Source organism: Acomys russatus, chromosome X (assembly GCF_903995435.1).
Source record: "Acomys russatus chromosome X, mAcoRus1.1, whole genome shotgun sequence".
Taxonomy (NCBI): Eukaryota; Metazoa; Chordata; class Mammalia; order Rodentia; family Muridae; genus Acomys; species Acomys russatus.
The window spans coordinates 53,639,857-53,667,721 of record NC_067169.1 but is presented as its reverse complement, the minus strand read 5'-3'; the positions used below and the strand labels follow the sequence as shown (position 1 = coordinate 53,667,721).

Genomic DNA, 27,865 nt, shown 5'->3' with positions numbered 1-27,865 from the left:
CCTATGACTGTTCCTGAGGGGGACCTCCTCCCCCTGCATATGCTCATAGGGTCTCAAGTCTCTTCTTGGTACCCTGCTATCCTTCCTCTGAGTGCCACCAGGCCTCCCTATCCAGGGGACGTGGTCAAATATGGACACCAGAGTTCCTGTGAAAGTCAGTCCCCACCCTCCATGCAACCGTGGAGAATGTCCTGTCCATTGGCTAGATCTGGGTAGGAGTGTGAATTTTACTGCATGTATTGTCCTTGGCTGGTGCCATAGTTTGGGCAGGACCCCTGGGCCCAGATCTGCCCATTATAATGTCCTTCTTGTAGGTTTCTAGGACCCTCTGGACCCTTCTTTTTCCCCATTCTCCCATACTTCTCTCACCTAGAGTCCCAATAGAATGTCCTCCCCTCTGTCCCATTTTCCTGATAAGTGAAGACATTCATGGGGCATGCTTCTTGGGCTAGTGTCCAGATATAAGTGAGTATATACCATTTGATGCTCTCTGCTTCTGGGTTAACTCACTCATTATGATCATTTCTAGCTCAATCCATTTGGCCACAAATTTCTGGAATTCCTTGTTTTTAATAGCTGAGTAGTATTCCATAGTGTAAATGTACCACAGTTTCTTTATCCAGTCTTCTACTGAGGGACACTTAGGCTGTTTCCATGTTCTGGCTATTATGAAGAAGGCTGCTATGAACATGGTTGAGCAAATTTTCTTGTTGTGTGCTGGAGCATCTTCTGGGTATATTCCAAGGAGTAGAATAGCTGGGTCTTGAGGAAGCCCTATTCCCAGTTTTCTGAGATAGCACCAGATAGATTTCCAAAGTGGCTGTACTAGTTTGCATTCCCACCAGCAATAAAGGAGTGTTCCTCTCTCTCCACATCCTTGCCAGCATGTGGTGTCGCTTGAATTTTTGATGTTTGCCATTCTGATAGGTGTAAGATAGAATCTCAGAGTTGTTTTGATTTATATTTCCCTAATGACTAAGGAGGTTGAGCATTTCTTTTTTTATTTTATATTTTTTAATATTTTTATTTATTCGTTGTCAATTTTATACACACACACAATGTATATTGATCATATCTACCGCAACCTTCCCTAGCCCCTCAAACTCCATCAGCACAATCTTCTCCCAACTTTATATCTAAACAAACAAACAACCTTACTTAGTAATGCCCACATGTGAATGTGTGTGGAGCCTCAGCCATTTGATATTCCTCTGTTGAGAATTCTCTGTTTAGTTCTGAGCCCCATTTCTCAATTGGGTTATTTGGTTTGGTGGTGTTTAATTTCTTGAGCTCTTTATATATTTTAGATATTAGACCTTTGTCAGATGTAGGGTTGGTGAAGATCTTTTGCTAGTCTGTAGGCTGTCGCTTTGTTCTCTTGACATTGTCTCCTGCCTTACAGAAGCTTCTCAGCCTCATGAGGTCCCATTTATTAATTGTTGACCTTAAGTCCTGGGTTGTTGGTGTTCTGTTCAGGAAGTTGTCTTCTGTGACAATGTGTTCCAGACTCTTCCCATTTTTTCTTCTAACTGACTTGTGTCTGGTATTTTGTGTTTTTATTATTATTTTGCAGGAAGATTTTCTTTTTTGGTCTATTCTATTTGGTATTCTATAGGCCTCTTGAATGTTCATATGCATCTCCTTCTTCAGATTGGGAAACTTTTTTCTATGATTTTTATTGAAGATATTTTCTGGGCCATGGAGTCAGGCTTCTTCTCTTTCCTCGATGCCTATTATTCTCAGGTTTTGTCTTTTTTGGTGTCCTGGATTTCTTGGATTTTCTGTGTCAGGAACTTTTCTGATTTAGCATTTTCTGTGATGGTTGTTTCGAGTTCTATGCTTGTACCTTCAAGTCCCCAAATTCGTTCCTCCATTTCTTGGATTTTGTTAGAGAAGGTCACCTCTTTGTTGGTTGCTTTCTTCTCTAAGGCCTCTCGGTCACATTTTTCTTCTGTGTGTTCCTTTATCATAGATTCCATTTTCATCTTCAGATCTTGAAGCATTTTATTGATTTCCTTCATCTGTTTGTTTGTATTTTCCTGAAATTCTTCCAGTGCCTCTCTATATGTCTCTTATGTCTTCAACCTGCTTGGTTGCATCCTCCTGCAACCAATGGATTTCATTCATTTCTTCCATTATCATCTTCCTTACTAAGGATTTGAGGTTGCTTTCTTGTAGTTTGATTGTGCTTGGATCCTCAGGGGTGTTTTCTTTGGGATAGCTGGGATCTGGAGATGCCAAACTGTTTTGGTTTTTGTTTATGTTCTTATGCTGTCCTTTAGTCATTTTGTTGTTTCTGTTGATGGGGTGTGGCTTCTGCTGTCCTTCACTGGTTGTTGAGAGTGGATAATTGGTGAATGATTATAGATTGCTGCTCTTGCCTGTGGGGATCAGGGAGTTTTTCCCTGGGACAGGCAGTTGGCTTAGTTTCCACTCCTGGAGACTTTGCTCTACACCTTAGGCTTTGTGCTGGTTCAGCAGAGATAGGTTTCTGACTGGTCCCTTTCATGTTAGTGGTGTGATTCAGGCCACCTGTTATGGCATCTCAGATAGAGGCTGCCAAGCTCTGGCTGGGCAAGTTGCTCCCAGTTGCCTGCACTTCCTGCAGCCCTGTAGTCAAGACCTTACCCGGCTCAGACCCACTGAGATATTGGTGCCTTTTAGATCAGCGTATAGACACCTCAGGGGTGTTCAGCCTTTCCCAAGAGTGTGGGAGATCCTGCTGGGGCTGTGTGAAGTGTCCACACTGTGTTCTAACTGCTCAGTTCTGCAGGCTCAGTACCCTGATTCCAGTTCCAATTTGGGCCTGTTCCACCTCACGGGCTGTGCGTGCTCTCACTGAGCTAGATGGACCCAGCCCCATGGGAGATCCTGCTGGGGCTATGTGAAGTGTCCAAGCTGGGTTCTTACTGCTTGGATCTGCAGACTCTGTCCCCTGCACTCTGCTCCAAAGTGGGCCTGTTTGGCCCCTTGGGTTGTGCTCCGCTCACTCTGAGCTAGGTGGACCCAACCACTCAGTACCCTGCATTCAGCTCTAATTTGGGCCCTTTCTGCCCCGCAGGCTGAGTGCACTGTCTCTGAGCTAGTTGGACCAGTTGCCTGGGCCTGTGTTTCCACGTGGCCCAGGGTCCTCGGCAAATTTGCGTGGGGCACGTGGATGGGGGCAAGGGCAGTTTTCCCTGTTTCCCTGTGACTTCCACAGGTCAGAGGCTCCAGCACCAACCCACACACTGAATTCAGGCTTTATCTGCCACCTGTAGCCTGCAGGTGGGTTCCGTTCGAGCATCTGGAGAGTGGATTCAGGACCTCTGTGGTCTGTTGCTTGACCCAGGGCCAGGACTGCTGGTGGTCTGCTCTGTGCAGGACCCCACTCACCTACAGTTCTGTATATTTAGCAATCTGTGGCTCCATTCAAGTCCCTGGTCTCCGTGTAGTAAATCAGATATAGGTGCTGATATAGCACCTCCATCTTGGACAGGACCTACAAAATCTCTTTTCAGATTGCTATAGCTTTTTGTCCAATTGGTCAGGAATAAAACCAGCTATGCATGAGACCTGTGTGGTATTGCATTTCAGTGAGGCAAGATATGGCAACTGGTGCAACTTGAAAGATTCAACTTAGTCTGAATAGGGCAGCTGTTACAGCCATGACATCACAGTCCAAGTAAGGTGACAAAATCACTTCTGCCTTTTCAAGTCTTTGGAATGTCAACATTGTGCCTTTTTTCCTGTGTATAGTGTCTGCAAAAGGAAATGATCAGGCTTCTTCTATATGGACGTAACATTAAGTCTTCAATCTGCCCCCCCCCCATTTTAGGGAGACACCTAAGGCCTTTTCTGCTGTGAGTGCCTCCAAGAAGGATCAGGGCACACAGGTAAAGAGACGCCTGGTTCAGAGACAGAGAAGGATTATGGCTGCTTCCCCTAAATCGCACATGCATGTCAAGAAACTGACTGTGGAAGAAGCAGTTCGCAGTAAGTGTCTTTTACTAGATAGGGTGCCTGAACTGGGGGAAGGGAACATGAGTTGTTCTGCCACCAGTCCATCACTGACTTGCAGTATAACTTTCCTCAAGAATGCTCTGGTGTGTGAAAAAAAGTCAGTGTCAGGTCCCAAGTGTTTACTAAGCACCAGGGAGCTAAAAAGTTCAGTAACAGCATAATGGGTGTGCGATATTCCTGAGAAAGCATGGCAGGGGATGAGGTATCAACCCAAATGTGACTCTTATTTTACAGCTGGAAAGAATGCTGTGCATCAGCTCCAAGCCCAGGTTGGCACAGCAACCCAGGAGGTAAGGAAAGTCCATTGCCTAAGGGGGATTCCCCCCTCAGCCATTGTGCAGACCCTTTCTACCCCATCCCAAAGATGGTTTCCAACCCTGGAGTGGCTCCTTTTGTAGCACTGGAGGAATCACTTCTCCCTGGACCTCAGGGTTCTCAAATCAAAGTAAAAAGTAAAGTTGTATAGTCTTCAAGGTTTACACAGCTCTGCAGTCTGTGTTCTTATTTTCATCCAAAGGTATGCTCCTCCTTTAATCTCTTCATAGGCATCTGTGTGTGCGATTCTTATCTATGCTTTCTGTCCCTTCAGGAGAGCTGCCAAGGGCCTGTCCTGCTGAGTCAGGTCCCAGAAACAACATCTGTGCCATATACCCCAGAGACCATGGGGCAACATCTGACGGTGTCCCTTTCTGGGGAGCCCCATGGGCCCTCTGCCATGCCAAGCATGTGAGTAGAACAAGGAAGACAGAGTGCACCATGTTTCTGGGTTTCCAACTTTGTGCCTAGTACCATGAGAGGTAGAATCAGGAGGATGACAATAGGAAGATGGAGGTGACAGAGTAGAGGAAGGAGAAGGCAGCACCTTGGTCAGAGAGGCAAGAGAGAACATTGCCAGATTTGACCCTTTCTATTCATGAGAGTCTGGGCAAGTGACTATATTTTTCCAAGCCTCTGTTTCCCAACAAGTGTACTGGTGAACAAAGGTTATATCCATAGCATTAAAAAGGAGGACTAATACAAGGTCTACCATGTAGGAGACCCTCAAAAGTGTTGACAATGTTATTGCTTTTTGAGAGACAGAGAAAGAAGGTCCTCTTGAAATCTGAGAGCACTATAAAGAGGACCACCAGGACCAGGGGAGTCTCTAGAGGCCATCAGAAAATATTTCCTAGAGGTGAACCTGCATTGTGTTTCCTGACCAGAGGTGATTGGGTAAAATGGAGGCAATATATAGCCATTAAAAAGAGATGATTCTCACATACCTTCAGTGACTTTTAGACTACAACATAAATATTGTGATTCATTATCATCTTCACTGTAGGCCTGTGAGGGAAAAGCCAGTACAAATTATTGTCTCAGAAATGCAGGTAAAAAGAGACAGAAAGGAAAAAACAAGAGACAGAAAGGAAAATGAGTTAACCAATATAAAGGTCTTGCCCAAAGCACAAGGATAAGTATCCATGTACTCATTTGGATTCCCAGACCTCAGTGTTGCAAGTCCCTGCTACTCTGTGTACTGGTAGTATATTTCCATGAAAACTTTCAATTCCCTGCCCCCTCCTCTTCTACTTCCAGGTTCCCAAGCCTGATTCTTCAGCCCACCACTGATGCTATGCTACTGCAGCCACAGGTCCTGGCAAAGACATGGGATTCAGAACAATGGGAGGCAACAAGCTTTTTTGAGTGGAGGCGGGGGTGGGTGGGAGCAGCCGGGAGAAACTGGGTGCTTACAGGGATACTCATCAGAAGGGAGGACAGGTATTATTTCCCTAGTATTTATTCTCCCACCCTTTCTTCTGCAGGGCCCCAGTGCCTCCAACCAGGCTTCAGTTTCTGCTGCCTTAGAGTGGCAGGAGATGCTGGAGGCTGCTGAAGCTCTGCTGGCTCTGAAAAATTCTTCTCAGACACGTCACCAGCCTTGTGGCATGCCAGGTATGTAGGGATATTTGGGAGGTGAGAATCTGTGTGGTGAGCTATTGGTAGCTGGGAACCCAGAGTTGGTGGTTTTAACCACCTTAGAACCAAGCACCTGAGTTCCTAAGGCTGACTTCAGAGACAGTGCCTAAGAACTACTGGGTGAATCTTTATGTTGCTGAATGTTTTGCTGAATAACAAAAGCCCAGTGTCCTGACATAAAAAATCATGTAGACCGAGGTTCCTGAGGAAGCCATGTCTTTCTCCAGTGATGGCAGTGTATCAAGTAGAAGGATTAGAAGGGGATGCAGTGGTTCCCAATGCATGGTTGTGTCCCAGTCCACTGGAGACTGAGGAGCACTGGAAGGACATGCACAGGGGATAAAGGGTTGGAAATGGAGATCAGGATTCTGTCTTCAGGCATTTCTCATGTAGGTAAGGAGCCTGGGCAGCCTTCTAAATTTTACCAGTGAGTTTCAGTGGCTCACTCAGACTGCAAGGGCTTCATGAGCTCAGAGGAGTATTACATGGCTGAGGAAGCTGAGATGAAAGTCTGGTGGGCACTGATGAGACAAAAAACACCAACGGAGACTGGTTTATGCTTGGGAAGCCACTCTTGGTGGACATACTGAAACAAGTGGCAACGAATCAAGCTGCAGAGATTACCACTGAGGTCTAGAGGAGTAAGTGATGTCAGCTGGGCCATCAAATCTGTGGGGTGAGGAGATTAATAATTTCCTTGACTCAGTGACAATCATATCTAGAGACCCCATGTTTGACCAAAAGGGATTGTTGGCTGTGACTGAGGGATGGTAGTGTTAATACCAAAGATAAGACATTCTGATGGGCATGTGCATACTCCTGGCCTCATTGACAAATCAGAGATTTTGTGAGACACAACAAAAGTGAGGAAAGAGCTCAGCGGAGGATCATAGATGTGATTTGTCTCTGGCCTCTGGCTTTCTGTCTTCAGGTCCTGCTGGAGAGAGGGGACTGCAGCTGGCCAGCCCCTCTATGCCACCACGGCCTGCCAGCTCTGGTTCACTGCCTTCTGGACATCTGGATTGCATGTCCCTCTTGACCTAAGAACCCAGACTGTGAGGCCTCGCTAGACCACTGCCTGTTTGATTCCTATTTCTGAACTTGCAAAATGGCTCCTGTCCAAAGTGCTTAATGTGTTTTTTAAGCATTCAGGTATTTTATAAGCTTTCAGATCCTTTTTATGATGTAGGGCAATTACTTGGCTGTCCTATGTTCTTTACCCCCATCCCTTATTTCTTTGGAAGCTGGGGCTTTTTATGTGTCTTATAAAATGCTTTGTGCAATCTAATGTGATCAATCAATCTATCAGTGGGGTTCTGAGTGGTATCAAATGCCAGTGTTTTTCTTTGTGTGCAATCGCACACATACCTGTGCACTACTGTACTTATACATGCATGTGGAAACATGAAGATTTTCACATTGCATCTAGATTTGTGTGTTAACAAAAATAAATAATTTTGTAAGGCATTAAGAAGTATGTTTTTTAAATTAAGCACCACATGTTAAATATGAAGGGAGACTACTTTGTTAACCAGTTATCTAAAAGTTCTATTAAAGCCTAGAGCAAGAAGTTAAAAAGAGCAAACATGAGTCAAAATGTCTTTCACAACTGCACAGCACCTTTATTTGCTACCCAAGCCAACATTATGCAATATTTAGTGGGCTCCTTCATCTATGAATGACGTTCTGTGTCTTCTAATAATTTTCAAACTCAGTGCAGAAATAGAGACCCTACCAGACAGACAGAAATCTCAACTGGACTTTGTTGGATACACTCATTTGCCCCCATTTCTCTCCATGCCTCTTCTCATTTCATTGCACCTTACAGATGATATCTATGCCTGCTGCTCCCTTTTTTTCCTGATGCTCTCTTAAACAGAATTCTGATATTTTCCATCTGATGGCCGAAAGATCAACATACAAAATCAGTTAGGATATGGAGCAAGACTGGAAAACACCTCACTTTTCTTCTACTCTCTTGACCTGGATAAATGACCCTAAGTCCATCCTTCCCCAGTGACAGTTGGTTAAGGTCAAGTATTCCTGAGGGAGGATGTGAGGGAGAGCCAAGGTCCTGCTATACATGTTATGCATGCTCACAATATGTTGGTCCCATAGCTGAGTTATTCCTTCTGGATTGGATAGGTACCACTAGGCAGTGGTTCCCATTCTGAATGCTCAGAGGTATGGTGCATGCAATTCTTGTATGATTACTTTTAACCTTTATCTGCATTTAACTCTTTTTGTATATTTGTTTTTCGAGGCAGGGTTTCTCCATATAGCCTTGACTGTCCTAGACTCGCTCTGTAGACCAGGCTGGCCTCGAATTCACAGTGATCCACCTGCTTGTGCCTCCCAAGGCTGCATTTAACTTTTTATTTGAAATCCAATTGAAATTTATATTCAGATAAAGTGTGAAGAAGACATCCAGTCATACAAACACTATATGTTAAGCATTATCCAAAGTAGGTAGAATTCATATCATGATGGTCAAGAACACATGGTCTCTAAGACCTGTTAGAAGTGTGGAAGTCAGTGAAGAAAGCATAGCATGGGCACCATGATAAAAAACAAGAAAGAATTCTAGTCATGGGTGAAGGAAAATTCTCAAGCATGTATCTCTAAGCCCCATCTTTTCTATTCCAAATGTAGAACAACCCAGAAAAATCTGGAACACTTAGCCCCTGTGCTGGGATTGGCATGGTTGACTGGCCGATGGAGTCAATGTTCTGGCTTATTTAGCAGCAACATGACAAACTAGCTTCTATCTTGCCAGACTTGGAAGTGTGAAGGAAGTTGATTGGCAGTTGGAAGCCCCTTATAATAGGGGCCAGCAGCATATAAGTGCTGCATGTCTAAACGCAGACACTTTGGAAATAAGAAACTAGTAAACATTATGCAGGTGACTGAACCTCTGGCCAACTGGCAGTGGTCTTCCTGTACACCAAGCCAGTGTGCAATTTTGGAAAAGTGTTCTCCATAAACTCTCAAATCCTAACAAAACATTAAAAGACACACATACACACACACACACACACACACACACACACACATTCAAGGATGAAACAATTACAACAACATAATCTGGAATCTACACCCAGGGTCAGGAGGAACCTCCTGAATGATATTAAAAAACATCATATCTGTATTTGATAAGTTAAAAGAGAACACAGAGAGTTAAAACAATGTCCAAAAAAGAAACAAAAAGTGAATAAAGAAGTCAGATCTGGAGGACTCACATCTGATTTTTTCAATTTTTATTTCATTAGGTTATTGTATTTTATGTGTCAGTGTTTTGTCTGCATGTATGTATATATTCTACACCGATAATTAATGCCTGTGGAGCTTCAGAAGATGGTATGGGATCCCCTGGAACTGGAGTTACAGATGTTTATGAACCACCATGTGAGTGCTGGGAATTTAATGCAAGTCCCCTGCAAGAACAATAAGCGCCTCCCCTCCAGTCCTTACACTTTCTTATTTACACCACATTATGAAGCTCCAATTATCACAGTATTCTGGTATGGGTGTACAGAAAGACAAACACTCCAGGAGAAAAACATATTGTACAGAAATAAATTCTCATCCATGTGGTCAAATGACTTTTGACAAGGGTGCCAAGGCCTTTGGATGGAGACGTCAATTCCCCAAAAAGACACATTGGAAAGACACATGGAAAGAATGCACTTGGCAATCACATCATTTAAAAGTTACCTAAAAAGAATTAAGAAGGCACAAAAAGGAAATAAAGAGCTGTTGAATTTAAATTTGTCTGCCTTTTCTAAGAACAAGATGCATGTGAAATATTACTGCTGTTTTATACCAGGCCTTTTGATTATAGAAGCCATTGATTTGAAAATAATTTAATTTGTGATTAATTGTGATTGAAATAACCTGCTTTAGAATAGTATGATATTGACATAACAGTACAGCAACTCTCCAAATCTGTGTAACAATTGTATCAAATATGGTATCAGTCAAATATGGTATTCACACATATCCATGTATGGTTACTGATCACTTTGTCAACACATGGAGAAACATTTGAATGATTAATATATTACCTGGTCAAGTCAAGCAGTACAAATCCATATGAGATACATAGCACCAACACATGTGTGTTAATATCTATAATGGTAAGAAATTCACTTTCCAGAAGAACACATACAAACAAAACACTAGAAATGTAAGTCCTGGCACACTTAAATACCCGTTGAAGGAGTGGTCTAATATAAGGAATCAATGCAATGCATAACTAAAGGAAAGGATTGAGTTATACCATTTGAATATAACCTTGTGAAGCATATAAATGATTGGTTTCAAATCAATCCTCCAATTTTGATGCCATGGAATCTAAAAAAGCAAGCAACAGAAAAACATAGAATTGGAATTTTCACTGATCATCAGCTGATCATATAAGTTAGGTCATATTTCCCACTGAGACTGCCCACACATACTCACTGCTAAAAATGACAGGTAGGGAAAACCTCCCAGGTAAAGATCCTGAGAGGTAAGCAGTTGGATATTAGGCTCATACTAGGAATTTGATAAAGTCGAATACCTTTTAGCACGTCATGGACCCTCTTGTGGCCAACAAGCAAAAGGATCCTGAGCTTTCCTGTGCTCTACTGTATAGCAAGGATCAGGAAGGGACACAGCCCATTCCCTGAAACAGCACTGGGGATCTCAGCGGATCTTTTTTCTTTTATTATAATTTATTCAGATTATATCCCAATTGTTATCACCTCAGAACTTACTCTCTGATGTCACATTAAGGTGATTTGTAAAGCTGTGGCCCTATGCCTACAGGAAACCACAGCTGTGCATCTCTTGATGACTTGAAAATGGAAGCAAGCCTTCAATAACATTTATAAGTTGTATTAATTACTTTTCTGTTGCTGTGATAAAACACCAGGACCTATAAGTCACCCTGTCTTTTAAAATTTTTTTTCTTCATATGCTTTGAATTTCACATCATGGACTCCAATCTCATGTATCTCTCAGTTCCTTCCTATTCATCCTCTGCCTTGAAACCTCCTCCACAAAATAAAAATTAAAAAAACCCAACAAAACAAACAAACAAAAAAGTGTCTTGCTGTGGAAGCTGTAGTGTATCACAGTGTGTCACACAGACTACCCTTTTCTACACACATCTTTATTTGCAAATGTTCATTGTAATAAGTCACTGGTCAGGTTCAAGGCCTCTGGCTACTGCTACTCTATCAATACTTGATCCTTGGTCTTGACCAGGACTCCTCTCAGATATCCTGTTGTTGCCCTGAATCATAGAGATCCTACAGCTTTGGTTCGGCAGGACCGGCCCTACCATGTGCTCCAGAAGACCCTACATGGGATAGATGTTGGGGTGGGCCAACTCAAAGCCATGGATTTGGGCCTGGGTGGTAGCCAAGTTGATCAGCTTTCCAGCTTTCCTGTACCCACACAACCTGGGAGAGTTCTCCAGTTTTGACCCAGCTAGCTCACCACAGCCAAGAAAAGGCAGGGAAACTTCTGCTCTTATGCACTTGAAGTAGGCTCACCTTCACCCATGCCATCAGGCCAAGTTCTATTGTGTTGCCCAGGCAAGTGCCTGGCCTGCTTTCCCTACTGAGCACTGTATCTGGCAAGGTGCTGAGCCATTTCTCCCTCCTGCTGCAGGTGGAAAAGAGCAAGGGAGATATGGCATCTCTCCTGCACCCATGCTACCTTACAGCTAATGAGTGGCAGGACCAGCCCTCCCCTGCTTCTGTCCTCAATATTGGCTCACCCATGCCTTTGCCAACAGGGTCAGTTGTGCTGCCCAGGTGTAAGGGCCCAGTCTCCAGAGTGCCACAGGTGGTGAGGGGCAGGATCTCCTGTTCTCTCAGCTAGCTCCAAGGAAATTTCTTAATTGAACTGCCTGTAAAATAAAAAAGGAAAGCTATGTACTTCAAATATATAGTGACACAGAATATACATTACTATTCCAAAATAGAGAAATGAGAGTAGATTGAAGAAATACAGGATCTTAATCCCAGCACTTGGGAGGCAGAGGCAGGTGAATTGCTGTGAGTTCAAGGCCAGCCGGGTCTACGAAGTGAGTCCAGGACAGCCAAGGCTACACAGGGAAAACCTGTCTCAATGCCCCCCCTGCTCCCCAAAAACTAGAAAAGAAAAGAAAAGAACAGAGGATCAAAAACAAGAGCATAACCAAGTAAGGTAAATGCTAAAACCTGTAGCTCATGTCTGATGTTGAGACTTTAATTTCAAGGGGCTTGGGTGACCTATACAACAAAAGAAACAATCTAGTAAGTAGGAAATCCTTAGATTGGAAGAGAATCCTTGTTCACTCCATGTTTGATAGAGGATTATTATCCAGAACACATAAAGAGCTGAAATGAAAATCAAAGAGCCAAGAAAACAATTGGACTGTGGTTCTGAACAAAGAGTTCTCAGAAGAAGAACAGTGACTAAGAAACATCTTAGCAATTAGGGAAACACAAATTACAAGGGCTATTAGACTTCATCTTACCTTGGAGTGGCTAGCTGAGGTCAAGAGAACAACTGGCAGCAAATATTTCTAAACATGCAGGGAAACAGGGACCCTCACTCACTGCTAGTAGAATTGCAAGTTGTAGCAGCCCATCTGGACATCAGTATGAATAATTACCAAAAACTAAGGACAAATCTACTGTATGACCAAGCTATGCCACTACTTGACATATGCCCAAAAGAGACACCATTTTACTCCACTGATACTTGCAGCTATATTGATTTCTCCTCTATTTACAATATCTAGAAATGGAACCAGATTAAAAGTGCACAAGATACCATTCAGCTATAAAGACAAAGGAAATAATGGAATTTTCAGGTAAATGGATGGATCTAAAAACCGTTACACTGGGTGAGGTAGTCTCTGGCCCAGAAATATAAAAATGCCACAGGTTTGCTCTTATTTTTGGATCCTAGCTCTGAATCTTTATATGTGATTATAACAAGTGGTATAACTGCAGAAAAAAGTGAAAGGAAATCAGGGTGTGGGGCTTCAATAGAGAGGAATAGTAGGGCACAGGTGTTATCAAAGAAGAGAAAGGAAAAATTTGTGGGGAGTAGAAGAGAGACATGGATGGAGAAGGAAATACAGGGGGTACAAACACTAAGGCTGTTTTTAAAAACTATGGGAAATCATATTGTTTTTGCTGGTTTCTCTGTGTAACCCTGGCTGTCCTAGACACACTCTGTAGACCAGGCTAGCCTGGAACTCAAAGAGATCCTCTTGCTTCTGCCTCCCAAGAGCTGCAGCACCATAGACAGTTTTGAATGCTTGTCTTTCCACTGAAGAGTGGTCCACTTACAAGAGGAATGGAAATCTAGTCTGCAAATATATGTACATCAGTGTTGAGAAAGTCTTTTTTTGGTCACAAAAAAGTCAGAAGAGGCTGAGCAGTTATGTCTTCAGAAAGAAACATCTGAAAGATTTACTGTGAAATAAATCCTTTCTTTGGTCAAAGATGATGATCTGGAAGGAAAGAGGCAGAGTAAAGAAAACAGAGGAATCATCCAGAACAATCTGTCAGGAAATCTACTTTTCCTACAAAGGCAGGAGCCCTCACAGTTGAAGAAGCTTGCTAAACATCAGAATCTGACCAGTGTTCTGGATCCAGCAATGTGGTAACTTTTCTTTCACTCCCTGTACCATACATATCCATGGCTTTGAAACATTTGGACGTAAAACTTGAGCCATTTGGAGATTTACTCCTCAATTTTCAGTAATTGAATGTTTATCAAATCCTTGTGCTGCATTCATGCTGTAAATGAACATAGAACAGAAGTATCTTTTCTCTAGCATTCCAGTTGCAAGACTACCTTATATCTTTCAAGGAAAACAACAAATCCTACATGAAAACCAGTTTATACCCCTTTTCAAGGATAGCAGTCTGCTTTTCTCATGAGAATAGTCCTGGACCTTGTACTGAACACTTGATCAATCCTTACTCTTCTGCTCTGGGTTCCCTGTTTGTCCAGCTGGTACACTGCATATAATAACTTACAGATATTGGTATGGCATACGCAAACCACTAGCAAGGGCAATCCAGTAAAATCCCTGTTTGTAGAGTTGTTTCCAGGATCAAATACTGCTTCCCACACCTGGTCTTCTACTCTGAGAATACAAGTACTGGAGCTCAACCCTGTGGCTGAAAGAACACCAGAAAAGGCTCACCATGGGGCTCCTGCCTAAAACCCCAGGACTCAGAAGGCAAAGGCATGAAGGCAGCTGAGGGCTAAAGACAGCCTGGGCCACACAGTGTGTTGAAGCCCATCCGGGGCTACATAGTGAGGCCATATTTCAATAGCATTTTTATGTGCCAGAGAGCTGGTTAGGCACATCAGAACACAGTCTGCTGGTCTGGAGGATCTGGCTTCTTTTCCCAGGGCCCACAAGGGAGCTCTTTTTTTTTATTTTATTAATTTGTTCTTGTTACATCTCAATGTTTATCTCATCCCTTGTATCCTCCCATTCCTCCTCCCCTTTTTCCCATTATTCCCCTCTCCTATGACTGTTCCTGAGGGGGATTACCTCTCCCTATATATTCTCATAGGGTATCAAGTCTCTTCTTGGCTACCTGCTGTCCTTCCTTTGAGCGCCACCAGGTCTCCCCCTCCAGGGGACATGGTCAAATGTGAGGCACCATAGTACGTGAGAAAGTCATATCACACTCTCCACTCAACTGTGGAGAATATTCTGATCATTGGCTAGATCTGGGAAGGGGTTTAAAGTTTACCGCCTGTATTGTCCTTGACTGGTGCCTTAGTTTGAGCAGGACCCCTGGTCCCAAATCTGCCTATCATATTGTTCTACTTGTAGATTTCTAGGACCCTCTGTATCCTTTTATTTTGCTATTCTCCCATGCGTCTCTCATTTAGAGTCCCAATAGGATGCCTTCCCCTCTGTTTCAGTTTCCTGGTAAGTGAAGGCTTTCGTGGGACATGCCCCTTGGGCTTGTATGCAGATATAAGTGAGTATATACCATTTGATTCTTTCTGCTTCTGGGTTAACTCACTCATTATGATCATTTCTAGCTCAATCCATTTATCCACAAATTTCGGGAATTCCTTGTTTTTAATAGCTGAGTAGTATTCCATAGTGTATATGTACCACAGTTTCTTTATCCACTCTTCTACTGAGGGGCACTTAGGCTGTTTCCATGTTCTGGCTATTATGAATAAGGCTGCTATGAACATGGTTGAGCAAATTTTCTTGTTGTGTGCTGGAGCATCACAAGGCAGCTCTTAGTCATCTACAGCAAATTGAGTCCCAGAGGGTCCAGCAAGCTCTTCTGGCTTCTGGGGTCCCTGCACTCATGTGGTGCCCAGGAAGGTAGGCATGCAAACCACCCAATAATATCAAACACCACAGTAAATAACACCACGGATTTTATTAGAACACCATGGATTAAGGCTGGATTCAACAATAACAGAGAGAGGACAAGCTCATGGAAACTGAACAACTCTCTACTCAAAGACCACTCTAGGGAGGAAATAAAGAACGAAATTTCAGACTTTCCAAAATCCAGTGAAAATATAGGCACAATATCCTCAAACTTAGGGCACACAATGAAAGTAGTGCTAATAGGAAAGTTTGTAACACTAAGAGCCTTGGTGAAGACATTGGATAGATCTCGTCCACTAAATCAAAAATATGCCTGAAAGCTCTAGAGCAAAAAGAAACAGACACACTCAAGGCGAGTCTTCAGCAGGAAATAACCATTCTTGGGGATGGAACCAACAGTTAGAGACAAAGACAACACTACAAAATGTCAAGGAGACCAAGCGCTGATTCTTCGAAAAATTCATCAGTGTGGACAAACCCTTATCTAAACAAACTTAAGGACAGAGAGCCAGTATCCAAAGTAATTACATCAGTAATGCAAAGAGGGACATAAAAATAGACACTGAAGAAATCCAAAGAATCACTAGGTCTTACTTCAAAAGTCCATACTCCACAAAATTGGAAAAACAAAATGAAACGGATGATTTTCTTGATAGGTACCACTTACCAACTTTAAATCAAGATGAGATAAACAATTTTAAGGACCTACAACCACTGAGGAAACAGAAAGAGCTATGAAAAGTCTCCCAACCAAGAGAAAAAAGGCCCTGGGCCTGTTGGTCTTAGCACAGTAACATTGATACCTGAACCACACAAAGATTCAACCAAGAAATGGAATTTCAGACCCATTTCCCTTGTGAACATAGATGCGAAAATACTCAATAAATACCCTGGCGTAGTCACCCACATAGTCTCAAAAAAAAAAAAATCAAAATAATTACTCAATAAAATACTCACAAACCAGTTGAAGAACATATCAAAAACAACCACCATATTCAAGTTGGCTTTATGCCAGGATTACAGCGACGGTTCAGCGTACGAATATCCACCAATGGAATCCACCATATTAATAAATTGAAATTTAAAAACCACAGGAGCATATCATTAGATGCATAAAAATCCTTTGAGAGAATCCCAAACACACTCATGATCAAAGACTTGGAAGGATCACGGATACAAGGCGGATACTTAAATGTGAGAAAGGCAATATACAGCAAGCCAATAGACACCATCAAATTAAGTGGTGGGAAACTTAAAGCAATTACACTAAAATCAGAGAGAAGACAAGTCTCGTCACTCTCTCCATATCACTAAAACTTCGAGTTCAAACTAGAGCAATAAGCCTACTAAATGAGATCAAGGGAACACAAATTGGAAAAGAAAGCGTCAAAATATTGCCATTCACAGATTATACAATAGTATACATAAATGACACCCAAAATTCTACCAGAGAAATCCTACAGCTGATAAACACTTTCAGCAAAGAGGCTAGATGCAAAACCAACTAAAAAATAATCAGTAGCCCTTCATTAAATAAACTATAAAGGGTTGAGAAGGAAATTATGGAAACAACACAATTCACAATAGACAAAAATAATGACAAATATCTTGGTGTGATTCTAACCAACAAATGGAAAGGCTTGTATGACAAGAACTTCAAGTCTTTGAAGGAAGAATTTGAAGAAGATAAAATAACATGAACAGATCTCCCATGCTGTTTGATCAGGAGAATAAACATAGTAAAAATGGCCATCATACCAAAAGTACTGTACAAACTCAATACAATTCTCAAAGAGTTCCAACACAATTCTTTACAGACCTTGAAACAGCAATCCTTTACCTTAAATGGTAAAATAACAGGATAGCTAAAACAATTGTGTACAATAAATCCTTGTTTCACACTTCCTTGTTTCAAGATGTACTACAGAGCAATAATAATACAAAACAGTAAGGTTTTGTCCTAAAAACTGAACAAGTTGTTCAATGGAAACTCATCCAAGACCCAGAAAGAAGCCCACACACCTACCAACACTTGATTTTTGAAAAAGAAGGCAAAACAATACAATGGAAAATTGAATGCATCTTCAACCAATGCTATGGCTCTAACTAGATGTCTGCCTTTACAAGAACGAAAATGGATCAATGTTCATCACCCTGTACAAAACTCAAATCCAAGGGGATCAAAGACCTCAACAAAACTGGATACACTAAATCTAATAGAAGAACAAGTGGGGAATGGCCTTGAACGCATTGGTACAGGAAACAACATTCTGAACAGAACTGCTCAGGCGGTAAGATCAACGAGTAATAAATGGGACCTCTTGAAACTGAAAAGCTTCCTTGAGACAGAGGATACTGTCGATAGGACGAAACAGCAACCTACAGATTGGGAAAGGTTCTTCACCATTCCTACATCTGACAGAGGACTAATATAGAACATATACAGAGAACCCAAGAAATTAAACACCAACAAATGAAATAACCTTCCTTAAAAAAATAGGGTTCAGGGAAAAACAGAGAATTCTCAACAGAGGAACATTGAATGGACGAGAAGCACATTAAGAAATGTTCAACACCCTTTAGTTATCTAGGAAATGCAAATCAAAATGACTCTGAGATTCCGTCAGAATAGCTAAGATAAAAACTCAAGTGACGGCACATGCTGGCGAAGATTTGGATCAAGTGGAACACTCCTCCATTGCTGGTGGGAGTGCAAACTGCTACAACCACTTTGGAAAGAAACAATCTGGAGCACTCTCAGAAAATTGGGAATAATACTACCTCCACACCCAGCTATAATTCCTGGGCACACACACAAAAGATGCTCCACCTTACCACAGGTACACTTGCTCTACTATGGATCTATGCCTATGCTCTACATACAGATTTATTTGTAATAGTCAGAATAGGAAACAACCTAACTGTCTCTCAGATGAAGGATGGATAAAGAAAGTATGGTACATTCGTACAATGAAATACTACTCACCTATTGTTTTTTAAAAAAGATATTCATGTTATTTACAGGCAAATAGATGGAATGACAAAAGATCATCCTGAGTGACACTGGCCATAAAAAACAGGATAACTTGGCTGCAATCTACAGACCCAAAGAAACTAAGTAATAAGGATGGCTCAAGAGAAGACACTTGAATCTTACTCAGTTGGGGAAATAAAGTAGGCATTGGATGAGAATGGAGGGAGGGAACTGAGTAGAAGAAGGCATGGGAATGGGACCAGCGGGGGAGACTAGGAGTAGGGAGAGCCGGGGTGGGCACAGAGGGCTCCTCAAGAGAACAAAAATCAGAGGTATGGGGCATCCTTTGGTTGTGCCAAAGACTTGGGATACGGGGGCTCCAGGAAGTCTATTGGGGTCATCCTCCTGAGATTCCTTCCTCCTGGGGATATGGAGCCTGATTTGCCTCCTCCTATAGCCCGGTAGGGTTTCCAGAGGAGGGATAAGGACACCAAAGACCCACAGAACCTTTGACCAGAGATTTGTCCCGCCTACAGCTGTGGGAATGATTGAGGGGATGGACAACCAAAGCCTGGCCCTACTTGAGAACCACACCATGGCAGAGAACCAATCCCTGAGACTATGAGTGTTACTCCTCAGTGATTACAGAGAGAAGCCTAGCATATCTGTCCTCTGAGGGGCTTCACCCATCACCACTTGGAAGCAGACACAGAGACCCAAACTTTAGAGTCCTATGGAAGAGTGAGGGACGGACTGCGGGAGCCAGAGGGGTCAAGAAGATCTACAGAGCCAACTAAACTGTTCCCACAGGGGCTCAGAGTGACTGAACCAGCAACCAAAGAACATGCAGGGACTAATCATGGCCCTCTGCACATATGTAGCATATGAACAGTTTGATCTTCATTTTGGTCCTGTAACAACAGGAGCGTGGTGGGGATGGGCTTGCCACTGACTCCGATACCTCCCTTTGGATCCCATTCTGCTACTGGGCTGCTTTGTCTGGGTTCAGTGGGAGAGGGATCACTTAGCCCTTCAGCCACTTAGTGTGCCAGGGTAGATAGGTATCCACGGGGGAACCTTCCCTTTATCTGAGAAAAGGAGGGAAAATGGGGGTGGTTGTGGTTGGGGCCGGGCCACTGGGAAGAGAGGAGGAGGGTGCAGCACACAGGATGGAAAGTGAATGAATGAATGAATGAAGGGTAAATAGAAAATAGAGACGGAAGTGGTAAGGTTACAAGTATAGGTCATGCATAGTCTTGTGGATGGGAATAAGAAGGAAAGGCATCTACTACACTATAATTTGTTCACAAATGCCATAGTGACATCTAATACCTTTTTTTGCTAACTTTAAATAAAAAACATATGCCTACAAATTTTATGAGAAGCGCAGGCATGTGTGTGTGTTTGTGTGGTGTGTGTGTGTGTGTGTGTGTGTGTGTGTGTATGAGAGAGAGAGAGAGAGAGAGAGAGAGAGAGAGAGAGAGAGAGAGAGAGAGAGAGAGAGAGAGGCAGAGAGACAGAGACAAAGACTCAGACACAGAGAGAGAGGGAAGAGGGCTAAGGAAGTCATTTGACTTACATGTATGAGGATGTGAGGCCATTCCCACACTCTATGCTAAAGGCCTGGTACAAATGTTTGTGTCTGCTTATAACTCCAGAGTGGGAGAAATTGAGAGTGGTGACTCTCTGTCATTCATAGACTTGTTGGCCTAGTATGCTTGGACAGTTGGTGGCCAGTGAGGAAACCATGTCTTAAAGACAAATGTGGATACAGTCTGAGAAAGAAACAGAAATGTACATTTTGCACGCCTTCATGAGTGCTCAGACACACATATACAAACACACATACATGCACACACTAGCAGAAACACACACACATGCACAAACACACAGACACACACACACACACACACACACAGTGAGAAGCTGTTCCTAAACTCCCAGGTATATGTTCATGACCACACCCCAAAACAAACCTTACAAAACCACTCTTTCTTGTTGGCTCCAAATCCTTCAGGATTACATTAATTTTTACCAGAAATATAGACAGACAACAGGCTGCATAGGCCAAAGAGCACTCATGCTATAGAACTGGTTTGTGCCACATTCTCTGTATCCAGCTCAAAGCAAGCCTTCCCCATATCATTGGCCAAGGTTTTCTCCTGTCTAGGTGACCTCCAGGCTCTTGGCACAGTGCCCCCACCTTCTCCAAGGTGCTGTGGAATTAGCTCTGTGGCTGACAGGCTAACAGTAGGTAGTGAATGCAAGGTGCCCAAAAGATATTTCCAAGCCTTCAGAACCTTACTGGAGCTGATGGGTGAGCAGATACCAAGTTTCAGACAAGGCTAATGTATCCATGTTGTTGCAACACACACACGCGCGCGCACACACACACACACACACACACACACACACACAGTTCTGTTCCTCTAGAAAAACCAGCATCACACACTTGGCGATGTTGAACTTTTCTTTTCGAATTAACATTTGTCACTTGTGCATTTTTTCTCTTTCTTTTTTTTTTTTTTGATTGTTTAATATATTGTTAATGAAAACTACGCATGGGTTTGGTGTGTTTCCCATTTAGGTGTCTTTCTTGCTAGGGTCTGACCATAGTTACACCTACATATTTAATACTATGCCTCATAGAACACATGGTCAGAACATACTCTCTTTTAATGTGAACATTGTCAGAAATCTGGATGATTTTCCCTGTACTCAAAGACAGAGAGAGCTCAATTTGAAAGGAAAACTATGGCAGCCTCTAACCATTGCTGGCCTCTAGAGCCACCTCTGCATTTTGAAATACCGTTGCAGCCACAATGTCCCCTGCCAGTTTCTACCCTTGTCTGTTTTCTGATACCAAAAAAGAATACTTGAAGTTGAGTCTTCCTTTGTAAATTACAGACATTTAATTAGGCTTATGTATAGGACCCTGGATAGACAGAGCTCAGGTGGAAACCTCTAGTAGAATGCGGGTGCTGCTTTCCCCACAGTTAAGCTTGCAAGCAACAATGGGCACAGGCAAAGGACACAAAGCCTCCCTTCACATCAGCCCACTCTTGATCAATTTCCCTACTTCTTTCTCCTGCCCCAGAGCGATTATACAAGGGGCTCGCAGCTTTGGAGATGAAAAGAAAAGCAGGAGAAGATGCCACTGCTGTAAACCACACATGTCAAAAACACACCCAAGCACTTGGAGACACAGAAAGGTGGAGTTTGATGCCAGGCTGGGCTATAAAGAGAGTCCAGAGCAGCTAGGGCTACACACAGAAAAATCTGTCTTGAAAAACAAACAAACAAACAAGGAGAGGTAAGCACTAAGGGGGAGATAAGCATCATGGGAAAGTACTCAGCCCAGTGACCTCCACGTGACCTTGACTTCTGCACAGTAAGCATGACTGGCTCTTCATTTCTCCAGAACAGAAGTAGAAGACTGATGGTAGAACATTAGATTTGGGCAAGAACCGTGTGATTGGTGGTCACCTTCTCTTCTCCCAGGGTCTCTAGTGCAGCCTGGGCAGGGCCAGGGCAGGCCATCTTAGAGGAGCATCTCAATGGGACTGCCACCACGCAGAAGGACTGGAGGCACACCACACAGCACCCATGTCCATCTCTGGCTTGCTGCTTCACTCTCCTTCCCCACTGACAGCCAGTGTGGCAGGTATTTGGCACTGGTACTTCCGCCAGGTTACACGGCAGGCTCATTTGGACCACAATTTTGCAACACAGTTCCAACCAACATGATCTTACTGCATGGCTACCACGCGGCCATGGTGTGGTGAAGCTGTGTGACCACAAGTGAAGCCAGGGTTCTTTGGATTCTACAAGACCTGAGAATCATGTGGTTTGCTATGGTTTGATGATGCTGGCCATCACATGCTGCATTGTGGTGGGCTATCTATCGTGTGTTCTGTCACAGCCTTCCCCTTCATTGGATTCAGTTTTCTAGATTTTGCCTGAGCATCTTAGGTGCAGAAAGGTATGGGGCCATATCAGGATATCATTTTCTTCTAATTAGGTGGTTTCTGATTTAAAATTTTTCACACCTACCCTCTGGATAGTTTCCTGGTCAGCCCTGGCTCCCATGGACATCTGGGTTTTAGGTTTCTCCTGTTGTGTAGAGGTTGACCCATTATGGAAATGTACTTAGGAGGTCAGAACCTGTCTCAATTCTTACCCAGATGAGAGACTTTTTATTTTATGCAAGATGTTTCCAGCAAAAGAGAAAACTGCAAATTTGGGATATCTGTGTTCATGAGTGCAGAGTGGAGTCGGCATTGCATTACCACATCGCGACTTAACCATTTTCTGTTCCCTTGTTTTATTCTTTTGGGGTGGATGGGGCAGTAGTAGGTTTTGTTTTTGGTAGTCATTTCAAGGATCATGAAACAGATTCTGGCTGACAGTAGGAAGCAATCTGGTTACATATCATGGCCTCAAAACCAAATTAGACATAATGATCTTAGTGTCAGGTAAGTATTTATAAGGACACATGTTGTACAGCGGTATTTTGGTGGGTTAAACTTTTTGTTGTGACTACACTTGTACAGTTCCTATTATAATCGATGGAGATATGTACACGGTAGGGGACGGGCTACATTGCCAATGCTCAGCCATCTTGTCAGAGCCTAGGTTCCTATTTCTCCAGCAGTCTGCCATTCACCAGAAACCAGCTGACCATGTTGTAGGTCAGCAGTTAGACACCTGTTGTGGTTTATTGTGGGGGATGGTCATTCTAGACCCCTGAGCTACTCCTTTTCCCGAAAGACTGCTGATAAGATCAGATTAAAGGCCAGCTGCCTGTGAGCAGTAGTTCTGGGAGCTTTTTCCTGACTAACCAGATCCTTCACGACTTTCCTGGAATTTCTCTCCTGCAATTATAGCAGCTGTAAAGGTAGACACCTGCTGGAGCATTTCAGAGTTAGGCATCCATAGCAACCCTTGCTTACGCAAATACCCATGCCTCTGTGCCTATATAAACTCTTTGAAAATTTTCAATAAACGGGGTTTGATCAGAATGCAGACTCGCCCCCTTCTTCATATCTAGTGTTCTGTCTCTATACGGGAAAATTCTCCTCCCAAGTTTTAATCAAACCCCAGCGGGCCAGGGTAGTTGCACTGGGTGTGAGCACATGGTTGCAAGACCATGGTGGCAGATTACTTCAACGACATGGTCAAAGGGTTATGCTTTTCACACTACAGGAGCAATTCTTTGAGTGTGGTAGTGTGGACCAGTGAAATGTAAAAGGTCAGTCTCCGTGTAAGTTGAAATCATAATGGCACATGCAGCCCAACTACTAAAGGCTTACAGAAAAAAAGAACCATTGTGGACAGGAAAATATATATCAAACGTTGGGGTTGCCACTTTGGCTTTCTTAAGGCAAGTGTTGGGTGCAGCGCAGATGGCCCTTTTCCAGTCACCAAAGCAGAGTGTGTATGCTGAGGTGACACAGAGAGGTGGGACAGCTGCAGCCTTCACTCTCCATCAGGAACTGCAGACAGAAAGGCAAAGGTAAAGTCAGATCACAAATATGTGACAGCCTGGCTCTCTAGACATAACCTTTAGTGCCAGAAGTGTAAGAGGTTCACTGTGTTGAACCAACAAACCTGTTCCTAGGTGAATGCCTTCTCTCTAGCACTGGCTGCACCATCAGTCCCAGCCATAGTTCCCATTTGGTCAGCCCCAGGTACTCTGAGAGGAACCTGGCATTCCTTTATCCCCGGCCACAGAGTTTCTGGGAAAGCTTACACTGCCCACCCAGATAGATCCCTGTGAGATTAAAGCACCCCAACCTCATTTAGCATCTTTCTTCAAGGATACCCACAAAGAGTGGATTCCCACTCACACTGGGCTCTTAATTGGCTATTTTTACCCAGCAGCCTTCTTTTCAAGCTTCCTTGGCTGTGAAATTCTCCTCTGAACTCACAGAGCCCTTCCTGAAGGGAACTCTGAGGTGTGCTGACAAAATTCAGTCAGCGAAGGGGTCCATGTTCCATGTGCACATGGAAACTATCCCGAGTTCGCATGACGATCTCCCCCACATCACAGACATCTGTGCCCTGTGCATATGCTGCTAGGCTTTGTCAGGTTGCTGTGGACTGAGACACAGCTGCTGACTGGGGGACATCTCTCCTAGTTCTGTTCCTTCCACTGCATACGCTGTCTGCCCTCCTGCAAGACTTTCCCACCTTTAGCACCTTACAGTTTTCTTGACTTCTGGGCACTGGCCCTCGCTATTGAGCAAAACACTTGATAGGTGAAGACCTAAGCAGACATTGGGGTCCACGTTCTCAGTCACACTGAATAGTGGGAGTCCCTGGCTGACAGTTGCAGGAAAACACCAACTCTAGCTACCTCTCTCTCAGCATAAGCCCTCCAGTTTTCCCAGTCTATCCACTCCATGACCCTCATTCAAGCAGCCACCTACCTGGTGTCCCGCAAGTCTCTTGCCCGGCTGGAGGGGAGTTGTGCAGAATAAGGAGAGCCTTGGCAGCATCCATGACCCTCCCCCTGTATACCTCAGCAGAAAAGCTGCCCTGGTTCGAGATGTCTGGGGCCTGGGTGTGGACTGCAGGGTTCTCAGGGTCCTGGTTGCAGATGTCATTGATCTGTGGTGTGCTGCCTCTTTTCACGTTGGTACTTTCAGAGTTGTAGGAAGTGATGGGGTTGACCTGCAAAAAGGGGATGTGAGAGAAGAAATTATGACAAACCATACCTCCATCCTTGATGACAGTGGACCCTTCAGCCATCATTCCGTCCCACAATACACCCAGCTCTAGCGCATCACAAAGCCCACCCTTTCCCAGGACATCACCCCCACTCACTTACCAGGAGCTGTGCTGGCAGAACTGATCGGGCAATGCAGCCGCAGGGATGCACGACCACAGGAGACAACCTGACAACATAAGGAGAAGACACCTGGAGGCTAAAGGCACTGCTGACAACCCATGCAAGCTCACAGGGAGAGCTGGGCGCTCTGCAAGGCCAGTTTGGGGGATGGGAATATCTTAGGCCAGCAGGACCAATGACACCACTGTTTTAGGACTGGAATTGTTCTGATTTCTGTATCACTGCTTCTCAGAGTCACCTTCCATATCACTTCTCTAGGAACCACCTTTGCTGAACTCTTTCCTCCCCGGGTACAGTAAAGATGACCAAGAACTGTTTTAATCTGCAAAGCAGCAGGGAAGATGGGACTGTGGTCCTGTCAGACACTGGCTCTTGCCCCCACTTGGCCCACGTTCTCCCTGACATGACACGTTCTCTGTTGGATTGCAACATTGCCCGGGGCCTCTCTGTCCATTCCAGTTATGCCTCCAGATCTCTGCAGAGCCTCCTCCATGCCCATTCACTCAGTGTGCAGGAGTAGTCTCAGCGCACCGAGAGCCAGCTGTGTGGTGTGCGCATTGTGTCCGTCTTCCTTAATGCTGCTGTGCAGACTAGTCTCCAGAACTGCCTGCACTGAGGGAAAAGCTCACAGTGATACTTTTCGAAGTATGACATACAGAATATAGGAAAGCCCAGAGGTCTGTGTCTTTGCAAGTCTGGCTGCAATGTTGCTCTGCCCTTCCCCTGTGATTTTTTTCCTTCCTTCTTTCTTCTCTATTTCCTTCCTTGTTTCCTCCCTTCCTACCTCCTTTCCTTCCTTCCTTCTTCTCCTCTTGTTCTGTGTCCTCCACCCCCACATGGTCTTTCTTCTTTCTCTCCTAACCCCATAGTACTAACAATGTGATTTCTCCCACAGGACAATAAGCCAGAGCTGGCCTTGTGGTCTTTGTTGTACTCACAGACAGGGAACAACCATGGGATGGCAAGGATCACTTGAGAAAGGAATGGGTCTTCGACGACTGAAGATCATAGGTGAGAAGGCTGGTGGTAAGCGGAGCAGTGGCACTTGGACGATTTCCTGCAAGAGCACACATCCTTGTTCAGTTTCAGGTCAGACATTCCAGAGAGAAGGGATAGGAATGTTTCAAAAACCAGAGATATGCATAAAGGATTACAGAGCTTTCAAAACCTTGATGACCAAACAATACTACTCTTTAGGTTATCCATTTAGGTCAGAATGTACTAAGACCCAAAGGGAAGTGACTTTCCCAACACAGGAATTGGTCTAGAGACAAAGAATTTAGGACCCAGTTGAAACGGTATGGATGGTTGACTGCTGGCGTGGACTCTCTCTGAACCTGTATATTTTCCTTACCTGTTGGGGAACTGTGTGAGGCAAGACTTCAGGCTGGTAATGAAGATCCTGTTGCTCATCTGGAAGAGACCATGCAGAGACTGTGTGAGCATCCCCTCCCACCGTAGTCTCCTGAAAGCACCCACTCCATTTGAGGACTCCTGTCCCTGTCAATCTTTACCATACCCCCTCCACAAAGTCTCTCTTTTAGGTAAAGCTGGGATGCTTGACACAGAATGGGCATCTTATACCTGGACAGATTCAGGTCCTGAGAAGTATTGCCTAAGGCCACATTTCTAATCTATGGCATGACTGGTGACAGAAACCCTTAGGATTACTGCACCCAAAGTGACACCAAACCCCTAGCCAGACACACTGACCCACAACATCTGATGTGGTGGAACACTCTTCAGCATTCACAGGAGATTTTGGTTCTTCAGCCATAGTCTCTCTCTGGCGTCAAGGACGGTGCCTCTGTCTCTGTGTAGCCTACACTTCTTTCATGAACTCACAGCAGTCAAGGCCGCACCAGATTCCCTAAAGTATGGGATTGAAGGCCTCGTGTTAGGCACACCTACAAGAGGCCTGACCTCTCTCCTGTAGGTAGGGCACTCATGAGAGGAAGGCACAGCTCTGCCAGTTGTTGGGCTGGAAGAGTTTGAAATGCATTTTACCCCTGATTGGTTCTGAGTCCATGGATGTCATGCTGTCAAAGTAAACTACAGTTTCTCAGGGAGCAAGTTAGACTGACATTCTTTATTGCCCTGGTCAGTCTCCCATATCAGTTGAAGTCAGAAGTCCAGTAGGAAACAGAACACATCCCTCTTCAACTTCCTTATTCTGTAGCTCAAGAGCTTGGAGAGGCCATGAAAAGGGCTTCTGGAACTCTCAACGGCAGTGGAGGTTCTCTACCACCAGATAATTCTACCTCTAGGGACTAATATTATCCTGTCCTCCTTCCTGCAGACTACTGGAGTCAGTTCTCCTTCCCTTCTATTTACTAAGGTGTTTGTTTTAACCTTGAGCTCCCCTGGTTACTCAGAGTCTTCTGTTTCAGAAATCCCACTTGAACATTCACCTTGTCCTAACAACCTGCTCTTCTTAGCTCCATAGATGACACCCTGATCATGACTTCCCTTGCTCTCCCGCACTCACATGCTCCCTCGTTCAGTCCCTCACGCACTCACTCACTCACTCACTCACTCACCCACTCACTCACAATAAGCACACAGTGAGGCCATGTGTAGTGTCCCTGCATCCCCTTCAGCATTCACTACTCTCAGTTCTGTAGCTCCATGTTGTTCCCCGCCAAAGACCACCACTATTCCTCCTTCATGGGCGAACATTCATCTGTCTATGTAAACCACTGCATCCACT

At 44.0% G+C, this 27,865-nt stretch overlaps 1 protein-coding gene across 1 annotated transcript; it reads left to right on the top strand.

Moving 5' to 3' along the window:
• Nucleotides 1-4,184: 4,184 nt before the first annotated feature.
• On the top strand, nucleotides 4,185-7,419 carry LOC127184551 (doublesex- and mab-3-related transcription factor C1-like). Its single transcript, XM_051140877.1, has 5 exons — nucleotides 4,185-4,292; nucleotides 4,592-4,728; nucleotides 5,578-5,632; nucleotides 5,805-5,934; nucleotides 6,890-7,419. Exons 1-5 carry the CDS (start codon nucleotides 4,200-4,202, stop codon nucleotides 7,000-7,002), a joined length of 528 nt encoding a protein of 175 aa, XP_050996834.1. The 5' UTR covers nucleotides 4,185-4,199; the 3' UTR covers nucleotides 7,003-7,419.
• Nucleotides 7,420-27,865: the final 20,446 nt, after the last annotated feature.

What these genes read in the sequence shown, in the direction of transcription:
- LOC127184551 (XM_051140877.1), top strand. Translation starts at nt 4,200, where the DNA reads ATGAGGTATCAACCCAAATGTGACTCTTATTTTACAGCTGGAAAGAAT. An exon ending in TTGGCACAGCAACCCAGGAG is followed by an intron (nt 4,293 to 4,591) that starts GTAAGGAAAGTC and finishes CTGTCCCTTCAG; the next exon opens with GAGAGCTGCCAAGGGCCTGT. An exon ending in CTATGCTACTGCAGCCACAG is followed by an intron (nt 5,633 to 5,804) that starts GTCCTGGCAAAG and finishes TTTCTTCTGCAG; the next exon opens with GGCCCCAGTGCCTCCAACCA.